The sequence below is a fragment of the Salvelinus fontinalis genome, chromosome 18 (genome assembly GCF_029448725.1).
Source record: "Salvelinus fontinalis isolate EN_2023a chromosome 18, ASM2944872v1, whole genome shotgun sequence".
In the NCBI taxonomy this organism is placed as follows: domain Eukaryota; kingdom Metazoa; phylum Chordata; class Actinopteri; order Salmoniformes; family Salmonidae; genus Salvelinus; species Salvelinus fontinalis.
Window position 1 is genome coordinate 7285999 of NC_074682.1, and position 22112 is coordinate 7308110.

A 22112-nucleotide genomic window follows, 5' to 3' on the forward strand; every position below is an offset into this window, starting at 1 on the left:
AACTTTCGCCTGGACCTGCCTGCGCGTCGTGAGTTTGGATTGTGTACTAAACGCGCAAACAAAAAGGAGGTATTTGGACATAAATGGACTTTATCGAACAAATCAAACATTTATTGTGGAATTGGGATTCCTGGGAGTGCATTCTGATGAAGATCATCAAAGGTAAGTGAATATTTATAATGCTATTTCTGACTTTGTTGACTCCACAACATGGCGGATATCTGTATGGCTTGTTTGGGCTCTGAGCGCTGTACTCAGATTATTGCATGGTGTGCTTTTTCGGTAAAGCTTTTTTGAAATCTGACACAGCGGTTGCATTCAGGAGAAGTTTATCTAAAGTTCCATGCATAACACTTGTATTTTCATCAACATTTATGATGAGTATTTCTGTAAATTGATGTGGCTCTCTGCAAAATCACCGGATGTTTTGGAAGCAAAACATTACTGAACATAACGCGCCAATGTAAACTGAGATTTCTGGATATAAATATGAACTTGATCGAGCAAAACATACATGCATTGTGTAACATGAAGTCCTATGAGTGTCATCTGATGAAGATCAAAGGTTAGTGATTAATTTGATCTCTATTTCTGCTTTTTGTGACTCCTCTCTTTGGCTGGAAAAATGGCTGTGTTTTTCTGTGACTATGTACTGACCTAACATAATCATTTGGTGTGCTTTCAACGTAAAGCCTTTTTGATATCTGACACGTTGGCTGGATTCACAACAAGTGTAGCTTTAATTTGGTGTATTGCATGTGTGATTTCATGAAAGTTAGATTTTTATAGTAATTTATTGAAATTTGGCGCTCCGCATTTTCACTGGATGTTGGCCATGTGGGACGCTTGCGTATCCCAGAGTGGTTAAAGGCCATAGCAAAAAAGAAAATACTAATCCAGAGGCAGCACTCCTATTGGCCGGGAACTTTAATGCAGGGAAAATCAAATCCGTTTTACCTCATTTCTACCAGTATGTTAAATGTGCAACCAGAGGGCTACATTTTTTTTTATATATAAAAAAACCCCCAAAAAACTCAAGACTACCTTTACTCCACACACAGAGACACATACAAAACTCTCCCTCCATTTGGTAAATCTGACCATAACTCTATCCTTCCGATTCCTGCTTACAAGCAAAAACTGAAGCAGGAAGTACCAGTGACTCGCTCACTCAGAAAATGGTCAGATAACGCAAATGCTATGCTACTAGACTGTTTTGCTAGCACAGACTGGAATATGTTCTGGGATTCATCCGATGGCATTCAGGAGTATACCACATCAGTCACTGGCGTCATCAATAAGTGCATTGATGATATCGTCCCCACAGTGACCATACGTACACATCCCAACCAGAAGCCATGTATTACAGGCAACATCCACACGGAGCTAAAGGGTAGAGAATTTAACACATTAGATTTGGTAAAAGATAATACAAAGAAAAAACACGTGTTTCCAATTTTTTTTTTAATCATCTTTGAAATGCAAGAGAAAGGCCATTATATGACTTGAGTCTAGGCTCAATTTATATTTTGGCCACTAGATGGCAGCAGTGTATGTGCAAAGTTTTAGGCTGATCTAAAGAGCCATTGCATTACTGTTGAAAATGTTGTATCAAGCCTGCCCAAATGTTCCCAATTGGTTTACTGATACATTTTCAAGTACATAATTGTGCACTCTCCTCAAACAATAGCATGGTATTCACTGTAATAGCTACTGTAAATCAGACAGTGCAGTTAGATGAACAATAATTTAAGCTTTCTGCACATATAAGACACGTCTGCGTCCTGGGAAATTCTTGTGACTTACAACGTCATGCTAATCACATTAGCTAAACCGTCCCGCGGGGTGGGGACACACACCGATCCCATAGAGGTTAAGGTTAGCAATCTAGAAAATGTGTTTTGAGTTTCCACTTACTCAGTGGTGAATTATCCCCAACAAAATTAGCCTAGGATACCTGTTAGTGCACATAAAGATGTAGGCAAATCCATCTCTATTGACCAAAAGAAAATTCTGGAGCCCTATGTTAACAGTAAAATATAAGTGGCCGAGGAGTGTGTCAAATCGTTCGTAGGCAAATGGATGACTGTACTGCCCTCCTTGATAGCCACCTTTCATCGAGGATAATCATGTTCATCTTACCGCAAAAGAGTTTTGAAATCTGCCACACGCCCTTCGAATCAGCTTTTGTTTTCTCAGAGAAAAACATGCACACATTTGAAATCAATATGCTACTTATTGTTTTATCTATAAAAATGTCTTGCACAACTAGCTTAATTTGTTTTGAGCACATTACAAATTTATTTTGGGATCCATCCCTCTAACGTCATTTGCCTAACGACACCCGAGTGGAGAAGGACAGTCTCATTTCAAGCAAGAGCATTTCCACTCTCCTCGCCAACTCTCATTGATTAACTTGGACCTTTTTCAAAAGGAGGCGAGAGAGGACGGAGGAGAGAGAGGACGCAGGTGGTGACTAAATCTAATTGATAAAAAGGCCTCAAAGCTAAAATCCTTAGTTGCTACATACATTTTTGGACTTATAAATTAACTATACATACCCATTGACTCTTGGATATAAAACTTACCAATGCCTCATAACTCATAACTCCAATGTAAACAAACACTGTATAGACTTAAAACACAGTTTTAACTATCATTTTGATATCATGGATGGTTAGTACTTGCATCCATAGCTCTCTATAAATTTGAGAGTGGTTACATTTTTCAAGCCCCATCCCTCAGCTTTTTACCAAAACAGAGGTGGGGTGCCATTTTTTCACAGAAAGAGTCTAGCTTTAATAAAGCACTGTGAATTACTTTAGAACATGATTACTTATATTTTCTTTGGGGGGGGGGGGCTGGCTGGTGCCGCCAACTGAAAAAGTTAGTGTCACCAGGGGAAAATATTAGTCTGGAGCCCTGCATATAGTCTACAGGCTTTCAAAGTGTCCATGCAATCTTGTAAGTAGGCTATGATTTCTGGAACGCTTATCTCAGAAAGCTAAGTTATCATATTGTTTTCTGGAATCTAAGCCTTGGTTGAAGATACACTACTTGGCAACAGAGAAACGCTCTTTACCCCCTAGCGGGCAACAAAGAAAATACCCGGGGATTAAATGAACATATTCAATCATCATGGTTCAATTAGTGATTAGTACAGAATAGGCTACATTATGTAAACAAACTAAATTGATCTCCATAGAAAGAGGAGTATGAGTTGGGCCTGTGGCTTGGTTGTCTGGCCTGCAGCCACAGCATTATATCTCAGTATAACGCCCTTCGGCACTTTTAACACTCCTGTGTAACATGACTCTGGGATACGAGTCTTGGCTGCGTGCTTACTGTGGATGTGCTTTCTCAGCACACATAAACAGAATACGATCAAGACCAACTGCTCTGCCCAGAAGGGCTCGGGATAAGTGCTAACAGGTGAATGTGCTTTGACCAACATCAAAAGAATAATGTGTTGAGCTAGGGCTGGGCAATATATCCATTTAATTCAAATGTATGTTTTTGTGTGATATTTCAAATGCCTGTATCGCAAGAATCAGGGTTTTGTTATATTCCGTTTTTACGATGGCTTATGTCCGTTTGTTCCCAGGTTGCCCTTTTGGGCTTGTCTCCTTCGCTCCCTCTGTGCACCTTCCCATTTACACCAGAGATGTGTATATAATGACGAGATGCTCATGTCTCCACCCTATAACAAATGGGAGTCGTTGTCCCAAAGCCGGAAAGGCAGGCGACAAGCTTAGGTCCAAAATAATCCCATAGAAACGTAATGATTTTGGCGAGAGTGAAACCTCTGTCACCTCTTCCTCTCTGTTTACACACACACACCCCTCCCTCTGCCACTCACTACAAATATGAGCAATCACTTCCTTTCTGACAAGCAGTTTCAATTCGCTATTTGCATTTGAGGTTTGGTCCAACATAGTTGGTCATATGGACACAAACACATTGAGCCATTTTTACTGTGATGGGTTCTGACTCATAAACTTGAAATATTGTTAATCATCAAGTATTCTAAGGCAATGAGGAGTGCCAGAGTCTGGTTTCTACACCAGAAGTGAATGGTTATCTGTAGGAGGAATGTATATGGTGGAGTCAATTAAGCGTGGAATGTACTGAGTAAAGGAAAGGCAATCACATGGTTGCAGTCACTGATAAAGTTGGTGAGATGTGGTTTAGTGAGGAACGGGGGCCGAGGTCAGGTCAGATTATGGGAGAAGGAAAGGGTTCATTGCCCGCATCACTGTCTAGCAATAAAGATGTAATGTTTAGAGGGAAGGAGGATGCTCCACCCAAATTGGGGTATATACACACACACACACACACACACACACACTACCACTGCTGGAAACATGTCTTTGTCTGAATAAACTTGGTTTGAGCTTTTATAGTTCGTCAGTTTTTACCCAGTTATTTAGAACCCATTACAGGTTCTCTTATTTATTACAGGTTCTATTACAGGTTCTGTTATTCTTCCTAACGATACCCTTTTTACAGTACGTCTCAACTGCTCACATCGCGCACAAAGCAGATAACACTAAAACGGGAGTATCAATGAACATTGATTCTCGAAAACGATTGCTCAGTTTGTCACGCGCGGCATTGGCCTACAACGTAAAGCCCTGAAATCGCTACATTATTGCTGACTGTTTGAAATGCAGTATAGTTGACCTTTAACTGTACAACAAAGGTTATTTAGAGATTCTTTGGCCATATCGCCCATCCCTATGTTGAGCTCAATAGCCATGTTTCCACAAGCTTTATCAAGGTAATCAGCATGGGACCAGTAATGGCAGGCCAAATGTGTTATTTTTCAAAGTATGACATAACCTAGTCACAATGGCAAATCTCAGTTTAATATATGGTTGCCATTGCGGCAAATACCATATTGTAATTGAGGGGTGTGATTTGCAAGAAAACAGATTTGAGGTTGTCTACCCAAAAAGCCACGCCTAAAACAAAGAGACCCTCATCTCTAAAATCCATAACCACTTATGAAAAACACCACAAGTTCCCTGAAATGTGGGGATAGAGAACAGTGTGGGAATGTAGTTTGAATAATTAAGCTAAGGTCAATGAAATGAGAGGGAAAGAAACAAACCTCTTCACAGACTTCTCGTGCTGCTGCTACATGGGGCTCCTCTTCTGGCTCCATCCCCCCACCAGGGACAATCCACTTGTCTGGATGACGACTACTACTCACCAACAGCACCTGCAGATAAAGACGATACAGCAGTGAGCACCATCAATCAAATACAGAGTTTCAGGTTCCAATGTAAACACAGCGTGGTGTTGCTTGAGACAACTTCTCTACTCAGTTGAAGACAACATCGCAATCCTATTCAAATTACAGGTGACATTCTCAATAACAGATCAAATAAAATGGTATTCTTCACATGCTTCATAAAGAATAGGTGTAGAGTAACAGTGAAATGCTTACTTACGGGCTCGTCCCAACAATGCAGAGAGTAATAGAAAAGTAATAACATAATAAAAGTAATAATAAATACAACGAGTAACGATAACTTGGCTACAATGCCTTCGGAAAGTATTTAGACTAGGGATGCATGACTTATCGGTGAACATCACGTAATCGGCCGATATTAGATAAAAATGCCAACATCGTTATCAGCCGATGTCTAATTTAACACGGAACCCAAACCGGCTGCGCGCGTGCGCTATCGTGCATACATTTATTTTGTCCCCCGAAACCAAACGCAATCACGACACGCGGATTAAAATATCAAAACAAACTCTGAACCAATGACATTAATTTGGGGACAGGTCGAAAAGCATTAAACATGTATGGCAATTTAGCTAGTTAGCTTGCACTTGCTAGCTAACTTGTCCTATTTAGCTAGCTTGCTGTTGCTAGTTAATTTGTCCTGAGATAAAAACATTGAGTTGTTATTTTACCTGAAATGCACAAGGTCCTCTACTTCAACAATTAATCCATACATAAAACGGCCAACCGAATCGTTTCTAGTCATCTCTCCTCCTTCCAGGCTTTTTCATCTTTGAACTTATTTGGCGATCGCATCTACACTTTCATAGTATTACCACGACAACCGGCAAAACAATTTGTCTTTCAATCACCCACGTGGGTATAACCAATGAGATGGTACCTGCTTCTATAAACCAATGAGGAGATGGGAGATGCAGGACTTCCAGCGCGATCTGCGTCAGAAATAGAAAGGAGTTCTATTTTAGCCCTTAGCATCGGAGACGCTCGTTGGCGTGCGCGAGCAGTGTGGGGGCAATAATTGAATAACATGGATTTAAACATTTTTTTTGCGACGCTCGCGCATGCGACGTGTCTGGTCTGGTCAGCATGTAACGCCGATGTGCAAAACTGATGTCAAAGCTGACGTGCATACCTATATAACGTAGGTACATGACGTAATGACGGCATGTAAAATGTTGCGCTATACGTGCAACACAGCGTTCCTAACTTAGCCTACAATGACTGCTGTGTGGATCGAGCAGTCAACACGTCAAGCAGTCATTTGAAAGAGTAAGAATTTCAGCAAGACAACTCAAAGGCGAAATCCATTAAAGCCAAGATAACGGAATTCATTGCCCTTGACAATCAACCGTTCTCTGTCGTGGGTGATGTTGGCTTTCGCGACTGGTCGAGCACCAGTACACACTACCAAGTGCGCTATTTTTTAGGTGTTGCCCTACTGCAGTTACACAGTAATAGCGTCACTGCTATTAGCTTCACAACATACATACTATGGAACGCCTTTTGGATCTTTGCGTGTCAAAAAAGATACAGTAGCACTGTCAAAGCTGTATAAAAAAGTCTGCACACAAGCAAACACCGACCACGAACAATGTGTTTTCAATATCGCGTTGGTAATAAAGCATAATTAGTTAGATCTCAACTTCTGGGGTAGCTAGCTTTAGCTTGGTACCTAGCTAGCACCAACACAACCAGCCTGAAAACAATGACCAGTAGAAACTGCACTCATTTTTTATTATTCTTAGCAATGATTTAGGAACCCTAGTGAGTAAGTATTAGCTAGGTTGTCACTTGTTGTTCGCCTATTGAAATTTAACTTAGCTAGCCAGCTACTTAACCCCGTTGCCAAAAGCAAACATTATTAGCAGCCAGCTATCTTCATCTGGCTCGTGAGGCTCGACCAAACCAGGTTGTGTTGTGAAGCTAGCCACAATAAGGATTAGGCACAATAGTGGAATTTGCAGTTTGCCTTCGAAATAAAAGTGTCATTGACAGTGACGCAAATGAATACAAATATAATTATGCCGTACTTTTATTTTGAAGGCTAACCGCAAAGTCCACTGTTGTGGCTAATCCTAATTGTGGCTAGCTTCACATAGATGCGTACGACCACCATTAGTCAAATAAGAACTGTCTAATAAATTAGTGTTATTTTAGATGCCACCTACTGAAACAGGTGTCGTTGCTATGTTTTTGGGGAAGAACAAAGTTTGCATCCATGAGCTAGCTAGCTTTTTTTTTAATGACCACCACTGTAGGTGCACGAGACAACTTTACCAGCATCATTGCATACGTATCGATGAATCATTTTTGACAAATTAAATACGAGTGATTGATTACACTGTGTAATAACTACGCAAAAAATGTATGAACTCGTTAAATTATTATGTGACGTGCAATCATATTCAGGTCCTGATTGGTCAACAAGCTTATTTGACACGTCAAATCGTGTTAAATACTATATTTTTTGACACGCAAAGACCCAAACAGTGTTCCATAGAAATCCTGGTTGAGAATAAAACGACTGAACAAATGAACAACGAAACAGCACAGCAAGTAAGTGAAAGAAATAGGTTTTGATTATGTTTTACTGGTGATAGGGACATAAGTAAAAGCAAGCAGAATAGCTTTTTGGTCAGTGTGTGTGTGTAACCTTTAACTAGGAAAGTCAGTTAAGAACAAATTCTTAATTACAACGGCGGCCAAACCCGGACGACGCTGGGCCAATTGTGAGCCGCCCTATGGGACTCTCAATCACGGCCGGATATGATACTGCCTGGATTCGAACCAGTGACGCCTCTTGCACTGAGATGCTGTGCCTTAGACCGCTGTGTCCATGTGTGTGTGTTAACTATTTAACTGTACTAGAATGTTCAAAAAGGCAGCAAAAAATGTTATACCGGTATCATTTCTTTTGGCACGGAAAATATATGATATCGGTGCATCACTAAATTAGACCCCTTGACTTTTCCACATTTTGTTACAATCTACACACAACACCACATAATGACAAAGCAAAAAAAGGTTAAGAAATATTTGCAAGTTTATTACAAATAAAAAACGGAAATCACATTTACTTAAGTATTCAGATCCGTTACTCAGTACTTTGTTGAAGCACCTTTGGCAACGATTACAGCAGAGTCTTCTTGGATGACTCTACAAGCTAGGCACACCTGTATTTGGGGAGTTTCTCCCAATCTTCTCTGCAGATCATCTCAAGCTCTGTCAGGTTGGATGGGGAGCATTGCTGAACAAATATTTTCAGGTCTCTCCAGAGATGCTCGATCGGGTTCAAGTCCGGGCTCTGGCTGGGCCACTCAAGGACATTCAGAGACTTGTTCCGAAGCCACTCCATTGTCTTGGCTGTGTGCTCAGGGACTTTGTCCTGTTGGAAAGTGAACCTTCGCCCCAGTCTGAGATCCTGAGCACTCTGGAGCAGGTTTTCATCAAGGATCTCTTTGTACTTTGCCTCGATCCTGACTAGTCACCCAGTCCCTGCCGATGAAAAACATCCCCACAGCACGATACTGCCACCACCATGCTTCACCGTAGGGATGGTGCCAGGTTTCCTCCAGACATGATGCTTGGCCTTTAGGCCAAAGAGTTCAGTCTTGGTTTCATCAGACGAGAGAATATTGTATCTCATGGTCTGAGAGTTTTTAGGTGCCTTTTGGCAAACTCCAAGCAGGCTGTCATGTGCCTTTTACTGAGGAGTGACTTGTCTGGCCACTCTACCATAAAGGCCTGATTAGTGGAGTGATGCAGTGATGGTTGTCCTTCTGGAAAGTTCTCTCATCTCCTCAGAGGAACTCTGGAGCTCTGTCAAAGTGACCATGGGGTTCTTGGTCACCTCCCTGACCAAGGCCCTTCTCCCACGATTACTCAGTTTGGCCGGGCGGCCAGCTATAAGAAGTCTTGGTGGTTCCAAACTTCTTCCGTTTAAGAATGATGGAGGCCACTGTGTTCTTGGGGACCTTCAATGCTGCAGAAATGTTTTGGTACCCTTCCCCAGATCTGTACCTCGACACAAGCCTGTCTCAGAGCTCTACGCACAATTCCTTCGACCTCATGGCTTGGTTTTTGCTCTGACATGCACTGTCAACTGTGAGACCTTATATGGACAGATGTGTGCCTTTACAAATCATGCCCAATCAATTGTATTTACCACAGGTGGACCCCAATCAAGTTGTAGAAACATCAAGAATTATCCATGGAAACAGGATGCAACTCAGCTCAATTTCAGTCTCATAGCAAAGGGTCTGAATACTTATGTAAATAAGGTACTTCTGTTTAATAAGTTTATACATGTGCAAAAATTTCTAAAAACTGTTTTTGCTTTGTCATTATAGGGTGTTGTGTGTAGATTGCTGAGGATTATTATTTATTTTTTTAAATCCATTTTAGAGTAAGGCTGTAATGTAACAAAATGTGGAAAAAGTAAATGGTCTGAATACTTTGAAGGCACTGTATATACACGGGGTACAAGGTAATGGAGCTTGATATGTACATACAGTGCCTTCACATAGCACAACTCTGTTGTGTTTCAAAGTGGGATTAAATTAGATTTTACATTTTTTTGTCATCGATCTACACAAAATACTTTGTCAAAGTAAAAAAAAAAAAATATATATATATATATATATATAGTAATGGAAAATAAAACATTAGATTAGATAAGTATTCAACCCCATAAGTAACATTTTATCACTTTTAGGCAGCGATTACAGCTGTGAGTGTTTCTGGGTCTCGAAGAGCTTCGCAAACCTGGATTGTACAATATTTGCCCATTATTCTTTCAAAAATTCAAGCTCAGTCAAGTTGGTTGTTGATCATTGCTAGAAAGCCATTTTCAAATATTCCCATTTTCAAATATTCCCATAGATTTGCAAACAAACAAACTATACCACTCAGGAATATTCAATGTCGTCATGATAAGTAACTCCAGTGTAAATTTTGCCTTGATTTTTAGGTTATTGTCCTGCTGAAAGTTATCTCCTAGTGTTTTGGAAAGACTGAACCAGGTTTTCCTCTAGGACTTTGCCTGTGCTTAGCTCTATTCCTTTTTATCCTAAAAAACGTGCTAGACCTTGCCAATGACAAGCATAACAATAACATGATGCAGCCACAACCATGCTTGAAAATATGAAGCGTGGTACTAGATGTGTTAGATTTGCCCCAAAAATAATGCTTTGAATTCAGGACAAAAATTCAACTTCTTTGCCACATTTTTTTGCAGTATTAATTAGTGCCAAACAGGATGCATGTTTTGGAATATTTTTATTCTGTACAGTCTTCCTTTTCACACTTGTCATTTAGGTTAGAATTGTGGAGTAACTACAATGTTGATCCATCCTGTTGTTTTCGCCTATAACTCTTATAAAATCACCATTGGCCTCATGGTGAAATCCCTGAGCGTTTTCCTTCCTCTCCGTCAACTGAGTTAGGAAGGACGTCTGTATCTTTGTATTGACTGGGCGTATTGAGACACCATCAAAAGTGTAATGAATAACTTCCCCATGCTCAAAGGGATATTAATTGTCAGATATTTTTCTCCCATCTACCAATTGGTGCCCTCCTTTGCGAGGCATTGGAAAACATCCCTGGTCTTTGTCTTTGAATCTGTGTTTGAAATTCACTGCTGACTGAGGGACCTTCCATATATGTAGAGTACAGAAATGGGGTAGTAAATCAAAAATCATGTTAAACACAATTATTGCACACAGAGTGAGTCCATGCAACCTTAACAAAATGTACACACCTGAAGTTATTTAGGCTTGTAATAAACAAGGTGGAGAAAACTTATTTACTCAAGAATTTACTAAATTAACATTTAAAAATTCTAAAAACATAATTCCACTTTCTTTTATTTTACCAGGTAGGCCAGTTGAGAACAAGTTCTCAGTAACAACTGCGACCTGGACAAGATAAAGCAAAGCGACACAAACAACACATGGAAAAAATAAACGTACAGTCAATAACACAATAGAAAAAAAAGTCTATATACAGTGTGTGCAAATGAGGTAAGATTGGGGAGGTAAGGCAATAAATAGGCTGTAGTGATGAAGTATTTACAATTTAGCAATTAAACACTGGAGTGATAGATGTGCAAGTAGAGATACTGGGGTGCAAAGAAGCAAAAAAATAAATAAGAATATGGGGATGAGGTAGTTAGGTGGGCTATGTACAGGTGCAATGATCTTTGAGCTGCTCTGACAGCTGATGCTTAAAAGTTAGTGATGGAGATACGAGTCTACAGCTTCAGTGATTTTTGCAATTCGTTGCAGTCATTGGCAGCAGAGAACTGGAAGGAAAGGCAGCCAAAGGAGGAATTGGCTTTGGGGGTGACCAGTGAAATATACCTGCTGGAGCACGTGCTACGAGTGGGTGCTGCTATGGTGACCAGTGAGCTGAGATAAGGCGGAGCTTTACCTAGCAAAGACTTATAGATGACCTGGAGCTAGTGGGTTGGCGACGAATATGAAGCGAGGGCCAGCCAACGAGAGGATACAGGTCGCAGTTGTGGGTAGTATATGGGGCTTTGGTGACAAAACGGATGGCACTGTGATGGACTGCATCCAATTTGCTGAGTAGAGTGTCGGAGGCTATTTTGTAAATGACATCGCCAAAGTCAAGGATTGGTAGGATAGTCAGTTTTACAAGGGTATGTTTGGCAGCATGAGTGAAGGATGCTTTGTTGCGAAATAGGAAGCCGATTCTAGATTTAATTTTGGATTGGAGATGCTTAATGTGAGTCTGGAAGGTGAGTTTACAGTCTAACCAGACACCTAGGTATTTGTAGTTGTCCACATATTCTAAGTCAGAACCATCCAGAGTAGTGATGATGGGCAGGCGGGCAGGCAGCGATCGGTTGAAGAGCATGCACTTAATTTTACTTGCATTTAAGAGCAGTTGGAGGCCACGGAAGGAGAGTTGTGTTCAGTGTCCAAAGAAGGGCCAGAAGAAAATGGTGTCGTCTGCGTAGAAGTGGATCAGAACCCGGTGGTACCCCCATAGAGACTGCCAGAGGTCCGGACAACAGGCCCTCCTATTTGACACACTGAACTCTGTGTCTGAGAAGTAATTGGTGAACCAGGCAAGGCAGTCATTTGAGAAACCCAAGGCTGTTGAGTCCGCCGATAAGAACGTGGTGATTGACAGAGTCGAAAGCCTTGGCCAGGTCGATGAATACGGCTGCACAATATTGTCTTTTATCGATGGCGGTTATGATATCGTTTAGTACCTTGAGCGTGGCTGAGGTGCACCCATGACTAGCTCGGAAACCAGATTGGATAGCAGAGAAGGTACGGTGGGATTCAAAATGGTCAGTGATCTGTTTGTTGACTTGGCTTTCGAAGACCTTAGCTAGGCAGGGCAGGATGGATATAGGTCTGTAACAGTTTGGGTCCAGGGTGTCTCCCCCTTTGAAGAGGGGGATGACAGCGGCAGCTTTCCAATCCTTGGGGATCTCAGATGATACGAAGGAGAGGTTGAACAGGCTGGTAATAGGGGGTGCGACAATGGCGGCGGACAGTTTCAGAAATAGGGGGTCCAGATTGTCAAGCCCAGCTGATTTGTATGGATCCAGGTTTTCCAGCTCTTTCAGAACATCTGCTATCTGGATATGGGTAAAGGAGAAGCTGGGGAGGCTTGGGCGAGTAGCAGCGGGGGGGGGGGGGGCGGGGCTGTTGGCCAAGGTTGGAGTCGCCAGGTGGAAGGCATGGCCAGCCATTGAGAAATGTTTGTTGAAGTTTTCGATTATCACGGACTTATCAGTGGTGACCGTGTTATCTAGCCTCAGTGCAGTGGGCAGCTGGGAGGAGGTGCTCTTGTTTTCCATGGACTTTACAGTATCCCAGAACTTTTTGGAGTTAGAGCTACAGGATGCAAATTTCTGCTTGAAAAAGCTGGCCTTTGCTTTCCTGACTGACTGCGTGTATTGGTTCCTGACTTCCCTGAACAGTTGCATATCACGGGGGCTCTTCGATGCTATTGCAGTTCGCCACAGGATGTTTTTGTGCTGGTCGAGGGCAGTCAGGTCTGGAGTGAACCAAGGGCTATATCTGTTCTTGGTTCTGCATTTTTTGAACGGAGCATGCTTGTCTAATATGGTGAGGAAGTAACTTTTAAAGAATGACCAGGCATCCTCAACTGACGGGATGAGGTCAATATCCTTCCAGGGTACCCGGGCCAGGTCGATTAGAAAGGCCTGCTCGCAGAAGTGTTTCAGGGAGCGTTTGACAGTGATGAGGGGTGGTCGTTTGACCGTGGACCCGTGGCGGATACAGGCAATGAGGCAGTGATCGCTGAGATCTTGATTGAAGACAGCAGAGGTGTATTTGGAGGGCAAGTTGGTCAGGATAATGTCTATTAGGGTGCCCATGTTTACGGATTTAGGGTTGTACCTGGTGGGTTCCTTGATGATTTGTGTGAGATTGAGGGCATCAAGCTTAGATTGTAGGACTGCCGGGGTGTTAAGCATATCCCAGTTTAGGTCACCTAACAGAACAAACTCTGAAGCTAGATGGGGAGCGATCAATTCACAGATGGTGTCCAGGGCACAGCTGGGAGCTGAGGGGGGTCGGTAGCAGGCGGCAACAGTGAGAGACTTATTTCTGGAGAGATTAATTTTTAAAATTAGAAGTTCGAACTGTTTGGGCATAGACTTGGAAAGTATGACAGAACTTTGCAGGCTATCTCTGCAGTAGATTGCAACTCCTCCCCCTTTGGCAGTTCTATCTTGACGGAAAGTGTTATAGTTGGGTATGGAAATCTCAGAGTTTTTGGTGGCCTTCCTAAGCCAGGATTCAGACACGGCAAGGACATCAGGTTTGGCAGAGTGTGCTAAAGCGGTGAGTAAGGCAAACTTAGGGAGGAGGCTTCTGATGTTGACATGCATGAGGCCAAGGCTTTTTCGATTACAGAAGTCAACAAATGAGGGTGACTGGGGACATGCAGGGCCTGGGTTTACCTCCACATCACCCGAGGAACAGAGTAGTAGTAGGATGAGGGTGCGGCTAAAGGCTATCAAAACTGGTCGCCTAGAGCGTTGGGGACAAGGAATAAAAGGAGCAGATTTATGGGCGTGGTAGAATAGATTCTGGGCATAATGTGCAGACCAGGGTATGGTGGGGCACGGGTACAGCGGAGGCAAGCCCAGGCACTGGGTGATGATAAGAGAGGTTGTATCTCTGGACATGCTGGTCTCAATGGGTGAGGTCACCGCATGTGTGGGGGGTGGGACAAAGGAGGTATCAGAGGTACGGAGAGTGGAACTACGGGGTCCATTGCAAACCAAAACAATGATAACTAGCCTGAACAACAGTATGCATATTGATATTTGAGAGAGACATACAATAAGGCATAAAGTGATTGCAGGTCATGATTGGGAGAGCTAGCTAAAACAGCAGGTGAGATAACAGCAGCTAGTCAGCTAACACAGCAACAGAAGGTAAAAATGGCGACGACTGGGCAGAGAGGGTCGGATTAACTACACACAGATCCTGAGTTAAGGCACAGAGCCGACAGATAAAACACAAATAAACAGAATGGAGTACCGTGAATTAATGGACAGTCAAGCAGGCATCAGCTATGTAGCCAAGTGATCATAGTGTCCAGGGGGCAGCCGTAGATGGAGTAGTGAGGCCTCCACTAAGCTAGCACGCGTTTAAAGTTAGTAGCCCGGGGGGGTGGTCTGCTCAGACGGAGGGGGTCTGCTCAGACGGAGGCCGGTTGAGGGCACCGGACGTGGTCGTGTCGACAGAGAATCCAAGCCGGATAGCGATGGCGAAAGAGAGGTTGTGAATTGTAGAATTGTGTTTGCTAACTGGTGCTAGCTTCCTGGCTGCGCTAGCTGCAAGATAAGCTAGCAGTTAGCAGACCGGGGCAGGCAAGTTAGCCTTTGGGGGACGTCGCGATGGGGGGGGGGGGGGGGGGGGGGTCTGTTTTTGCCTCTTCGTGCGGTGACGTCGATAGACCAGTCGTGGAATTAGTAGGGTTCCAGGTAGCTCTAGGTAGCTAACAGGCCTAGTAGGTTAGCAGAATGGGCCTTCAGCGGGCGTCACGCCTGAGGGGCCTGTTGGAGTCCCCGGGCAGATTATGTCGGTATTCCAGTCGTAGAGGATAGGCGGGGTTCCGTGCTCCGTACCGGCAGTAAATGGGTCCGGGTCTTGTAGCCCAGGAGTGGGCTTCAGTGGTAGCACAGGAGCCCTAGCCAATTAGCTTCAGGCTAATTGGTGCCTGCTCCGGTGCCTGCTCCGGGATGGAAACGCAAGCCAGGAGTGGTCACCCGGGATTGTGGTTAGCTAGTTGCGAAGATCCAGATGAAAATGTTCAGAGTTTGCGGTAGGAATCCGGGGACATGGAGAGAAATAGGTCCGTTATGCTCTGGTTTTAGTCACGTTGTTCGAACTAGCGAGAGCTTTCCGAGCTAAAGGTTAGCTGATGACCGCTAGCAATGGTTTGCTAACTGATAGCCAGCTAACTGCCTACCAGCTATCTTCAGTAGATGGATTCCAGATCAGAAGTAAATAGAAATACTTTAGAAAAAAGCAGATCCACGCCACATTGGGTGAGGCGGGTTGCAGGAGAGTATTTAGAAGTTGAGGTTTAAGAAAGTATTTTTAAAAGATATGCGAAGAAAAAGATGTAAAAAGATGTAAAAAGATATATACAAGGGACACGGGACACGACCGGACAAAGACGTCTACACTGCTACGCCGTCTTGGAAGAAGTGAAATAAAGTGACTAGGCAACAGAATAGATAAACAGTAGAAGCAGCGGATGTGATGAGTCAAAAGTTAGTGCAAAAAAGGGTCATGCAAAAAAGGGTCATGCAGATAGTTAAGAGAAGTAAGTAAAAGCGCAATATGTGCCATGTAAAAAAGCTAATGTTTAAGTTCCTTGCTCAGAAAATGAGAACATATGAAAGCTGGTGGTTCCTTGTAAAATTTGTTAGGGCTAGGGTCCTTTTTTCTCAATTTCTGCCTGACTGACGTGCCCAAAGTAAAGCCTGTAGCTCAGGCCCTGAAGCCAGGATATGCATATAATTGGTACCATTGGAAAGACACTTTTAAGTTTGTAGAAATATTAAAATAATGTAGGAGACGATAACACAATAGATATGGTAGGAGAAAAAAAAAGGGAAAAAAAGGGTTGGTTTTTCTGAGAGCCCATGCTCTTCCAATGGAACGAAATAAATAAATATAGCCCCCAGTATGCAATTCCTATGGCTTCTACTGGGTGTCAGTAGTCTTTGTTCAAGGTTTCAGGCTGGTTTCTTCCAAAACAAGTAAGAAATATGAGTTTTACTACAGGGACCCAGACTTGGAAATTTGTGTATGCACGCGCGATGAGGACAAGACGCACCTGCTAATATCATTTTCCTATTGAACATACTTCTTTCCATATGAAATGTTATAGTTTAATTACATTTTAGGGTATCTGATGATTAAATAGAAATGGATTTTGACATGTTGAAAATTTTTGGTGTAGATTTTCGGATTCCTATCTTGGCACGTTGAACGAGTGGATTACTCAAATCGATGGCGCCAACTAAAGAGACTTTTTGGGATATAAAGGATTTTATCTAACAAAACGACACTACATGTTATAGCTGGGACCCTTTGGTTGACAAATCAGAGGAAGATTTTCAAAAAGTGAATATTTAAATCGTTATTTGTGAATTTATGAAACCTGTGCCGGTGGAAAAAGATTTAGATATGGGGCGCCGTCCTCAAACAATCGCATGGCATGCTTTCGCTGTAAAGCCTACTGTAAATTGGACAGTGCAGTTAGATTAACAAGAATGTAATCTTTCTACCGATATAAGATACTTGTATGTACCTAAATGTTTAATATCCATCAGTATTATAATTATTTATTTGAATTGCATGCCCTCCAGTTTCCCCGGAAGTTGTCCCGAAAGCGGGACGCCTAGCCTTATTAACACGAGTCTTCAATATTCCCAGTTAAGTAGTTTTAGGTTGTAGTTATTATAGGACTAATTCTCTCTACCATTTCATAGACCTTTGACTATTGGATGTTCTTATAGGCACTATAGTATTGCCAGCCTAATCTCGGGAGTTGATAGGCTTGAAGTCATAAACAGCGCTGTACTTCAAGCATTGTGAAAAGCTGCTGGCAAACGGAGGGAAGTGCGGTTTGAATGAATGCTTACAAGCCTGCTGCTGCCTACCACCACTCAGTCAGACTGCTCTATCAAATCATAGTCTTAATTATAATAAACACACAGAAATGAGCCTTAGGTTATTAATATGGTCAAATCCGGAAACTGTAATTTCGTAAACAAAAAGAACCGTTCCGTATTTTATCAAACGGGTGGCAACCCTAAGTCTAAATATTGCTGTTACATTGCACAACCTTCAATGTTATGTCATAATTATGTACAATTCTGGCAAATTCATTAGTCTTTTTTAGGAAGAAACGGTCTTCACACAGTTCGCAATGAGCCAGGCGACCCAAACTGCTGCATATACCCCAACTCTGCTTACACTGAACACAAGAGAAGTGACACAGTTTCAGGCACCACATTGATTATATGCAACGCAGGACAAGCTAGTTAAACTAGTAACATAGTCAACCACGTGTAGTTAACTAGTGATTATGTTAAGATTAATTGTTTTTTATAAGATAATTTTAATGCTAGCTAGCAACTTACCTTGGCTCTTTGCTGCCTGCACTCACGTAACAGGTGGTCAGCCTGCCACGCGGTCTCCTCGTGGATTGCAATATAATCGGCCATATTCGGCATCCAAAAATGCCGATTACAGATTGTTATGAAAACTTGAAATCGTCCATTCCGTCCATTAATCGGTCGACCTCTACATCAGACTATTTTCTAGCTAACGTTATATTGAAGGGGTAGGTAGCTAGCTAGTTTGATCACAAGCACGGTTAGCTAGTGGTCGGTCAAGTAAAGTGCCCATATCTAGCTCGCTATATAGTTAGATATCTATCTAGTAAATGTGGCTAACTAACTAGCGCTAGCTCTGATGTCACAAGTTGACATGAGTTTTGAGCCATTGATAATGCTGCTAAATATTGATTGTCAGTGTTTTATGTTGCCATTATCAACAGAACGATACTAACTAGCAGTAGCAATACACACACACAACAGTATGTAGACAACCCTTCAAAATGGTGGATTTGGCTACTTCAGCCACACCCACTGCTGACAGGTGTATAAAACCAAGCACACAGCCATGTTGACAGTAGGATGGCCTTACTAAAGAGCTTAGTGACTCTCAACGAGGCATTATCACAGGACACCACCTTTCCTACAAGTCAGTTCATAAAATTTCTGCCTTGCTAGAGTTGCCCTGGTCAACTGTGTTGTTATTTTGAAGTGGAAACTTCTAGGAGCAACAATGGCTCAGCCGCGAAGTGGTAGGCTACACAAGAGCACAGAACGGGACCGCCGAGTGCTGAAGCACGTAAAAATAGTCTGTCCTCGGTTGAAACACTCACTACAGAGTTCCAAACTGCCACTGGAAGCAACGTCAGCACAATAACTGTTTGTCGGGAGCTTCATGAAATGAGTTTCCATGGCCGAGCAGCCGCACACAAGCCTAAAATCACCATGCGCAATGCCAAGAGTCGGCTGGAGTATCGCAAAGCTCGCCGCCGTTGGACTTTGGAGCAGTGGAAACGCGTTCTCTGGAGTAATGAATCACACTTCACCATATGTCAGTTCAAGGGACGAATCTGGGTTTGGCGGATGCCAGGATAACGCTACCTGCCTGAATGCATGGTGCCAACTGTAAGGTTTTGTGGAGGAAGAATAATGGTCTGCGGCTGTTTTTCATGGTTCAGGCTGTTCCTGTGAAGGGAAATGTTAACGCTACAGCATACAATGACATTCTTGACGATTCTGTGCTTCCAACTTTGTGGCAACAGTTTGGGGTTCCTGTTTCAGCATGACAATTCCTGTGCACAAAGCAAGGTTCATACAGAAATGGTTTGTCAAGATGTGGAAGAACTTAACTGGCCTGCACAGAGCCCTGACCTCAACCCCATCAAACACCTTTGGGATGAATTGGAAAACAAACTGCGAGCCAGGCCCTATCACCCAACATCGGTGCCCGACCGTAGTAATGCTCTAGTGGAAAGCCTTCCCAGAAGAGGGGTGGCAGGTAGCCTAGTGGTTAGGTTGCACCGAAAGGTTGCACGATCGAATCTCCGAGCTGACAAGGTACAAATCTGTCGTTCTGCCCTTGAACAAGGCAGTTAGTTAACCCACTGTTCCTAGGCTGTCATTGAAAATAAGAATTTGTTCTTAACTGAGCAAAGGCAGAACCAAATCTATATTAATGCCTATGATTTTGGAATGAGACGTTCGACGTCCACATACTTTTGCCATGTAGCGCTTGTTAGCGCTCAAGCTAGCTAGCAAGACGATAACGTCGCACTGCTGGCTTAGCTAGCTAGTAGCCGGTTACCAATATATGTTGTTGCAGTAATGTTTGCTGGCTACGCGTTCGCTAGCTTGCTACCTAACAAAAGAGAATATAACGTTAACTATAATCTTTCTAACTTCAATGTTTGGTTAGCTGCAACGCTACTAAGTTAACTAGCTAGAATAAATAGCATATCCAGTATAGCTGCCAGCTAGCTAAACAGTTAGCTGGCTACCGTTAGCTAACTCAACGTTAATTATCCCTGGGTGGTCGCTGATTCAACAAACCAAAACCAGTAACAACCAGTTAGATAGTTAGCTAACGTTAACTAGCTATCTAATTCACTTTAGTAATTAGCAAATTAATATAGCAAATTAATAATGTACTGCGACAAACATCTATCCACCATGTTATCTGTCCTTTCCTGAACTGCGGCCCACCCTACACCCCAGCATCCTTGGCCTCACCTCCTCTTCACTTTCACTCCTGAAGCACAGACAGGCGGCCCGCTTCTTGTAGCCATCCCCATCGTATGTCCGGGTTTGGTTTGACTTGAGCTTCATCATTTCGGCTACCAATTGACCAAAACTGTAATTCAAACACTGGGAAGGACGCTGTCTTTGACGCAAAGTCCTCCTATGAGGAACCCCGGCGTTTTCTTATAAGAAATAACTTCTTCTTCGCTTCATTTTCATAAGCATAAGCACATCTCCAGCACGGTCGCCATTATGAAGATAACTGCGTAAACAACGTAACATGGCATATCTTAACGATGGTGGCATTGGGATAATACGTATCTTGTTTTGAGGAATACAGTATTGAATGCCAAAAAAACGAAACGAAGTAGAGAATTTACGCCAATGACGCTAGGTTCTGTTGATATATTTCATGGAGATGCTGGAAGAATTCATCGCCTTGACTATCAACAGACCAAGATCCTATCTTTGGTTGTAATTCATATCAATGACTAAATGGCACGTTAACGCCGAGCTTGTAAAATTAACCACAATAACATATACAACGTGTGTACACGCGAAACTTCAGACAATCTTTCAGCACACCAGGCAATGGACAGCAACCTGGTAGGTTATTACCTAAGATCAAACAATCAACAAAAAAAAAAACATTTGTGGGAAATTTCTATCGGTTACTTATGTCCATTTATGCATATCTAATAATATACTTCAATGCTTTACATTATTTGTTTCATTTATGTTTTATGCATCCATTTCATAGTGACGTTATGGACAGCCTGAACAGTATGTGACCGCGACCACAATAAAATAGATTCAAATGTTTTGCAGTGTCTTGCATGAATTCTGAAAGACGGTGTGAAATATTAACCAGTTTAAACACAAAACTCGGGAAGTATTTTGTTCCTTGTGCATAGATGCAGAGAACAGGAGACAAAGAAACGTCTCCAAGGTGATGACATTCCCCAAATATTACCCTTCAATAGGAAATGAAAGAAATTACGAGAGCCTAATTTTCAATTGCGGATTAGAATTCTAAGCTGAGTTCTAGTTGCTAAAGTTATTCTATTTACATACTGACTATGTTAAATATCGTATAAGTATTTATTTCCAGAGCAGTTGTAAATAGAAGATACATTTCCCCACCCCTCCGTAACGGGCACCATGGAGAATATATGAGTAAGGTGTAAGTCTGGCTGTGGTTGGAAGGCAAGCCCATTACGTTGAATGATGAGGTAGTGTTGATTGTAAAAAGCAGTTACAGCTAATCTTCCTCATCCTCTTCCTCAGAGGACTCTTGGGATCCCTGCTCTTTCTTCTCTTGAAAGCAACAGGGGGACAATATTACAGCTTTCTGCATGCTACAGGGATGTGCACAGTCCATTTCAGTGTCATATCTACCACACCCATGGCAGCAACATACATTTTTCACAAGCAGACCTCAACAATACAGGCAGTGTCCAACACCCATGCAATAAGCAATCGTAAGAGGAACCGCAATAATGTACAGTAACCAACAAAAGGACACCAGAATAGTGTTACCTCCTTTTTGGGTGGCCGTCTGTGCTCTCCCTCTGCAGTAAAAGCAGCTTTATGTTCAAGGTGGAATTCAACAAAACAGGTGGAAACATTATATAGTAAATATACAGTATTTTATAATTGTCTATGACGCCAACACCTTTGGCCAAGCAGAATGTGTTGTGTAGCACTCCATGTGTTATTGGCAACAGTAGGGGGAGGTAGATCGTTCAGCCCAGGGCAAGCAGGGGGTTCAGAGGCTTTTACTGCAGGTGCTGCTGACAGTGCTTGGCCCAGAGGGATGAGAGTACAGTCAGCACACCACCTGGTGCATTTGAGGATCTAGCGCTTACTACTGTATATGGACATGTGTTGTAGTGTACTGTACTGGTATCTTGAGGATAAGCATTTACACAGGGCACAGGTGTTCTAATCCAAACTGATTCATAA

General features: G+C 42.5%; 1 protein-coding gene across 2 annotated transcripts in view; it reads right to left on the minus strand.

The window, feature by feature from the left end:
* LOC129814875 (diphosphoinositol polyphosphate phosphohydrolase 1) overlaps positions 1-20508 on the minus strand; it is a 34332-nt gene extending 13824 nt beyond the window's left edge. The window contains exons 1-2 of one of the 2 annotated variants that reach the window (XM_055867997.1): positions 20139-20508; positions 5114-5224 (exon numbers count right to left, since the gene is read on the minus strand). In XM_055867997.1, the coding sequence (XP_055723972.1) occupies positions 5114-5224; positions 20139-20237 (210 nt within the window). In that variant the 5' untranslated portion in view covers positions 20238-20508. The remainder of the gene's footprint in view (positions 1-5113; positions 5225-20138) is intronic. The other variant, XM_055867998.1, reaches the window with a different exon arrangement.
* Between the last annotated feature and the right edge of the window lie 1604 nt (positions 20509-22112).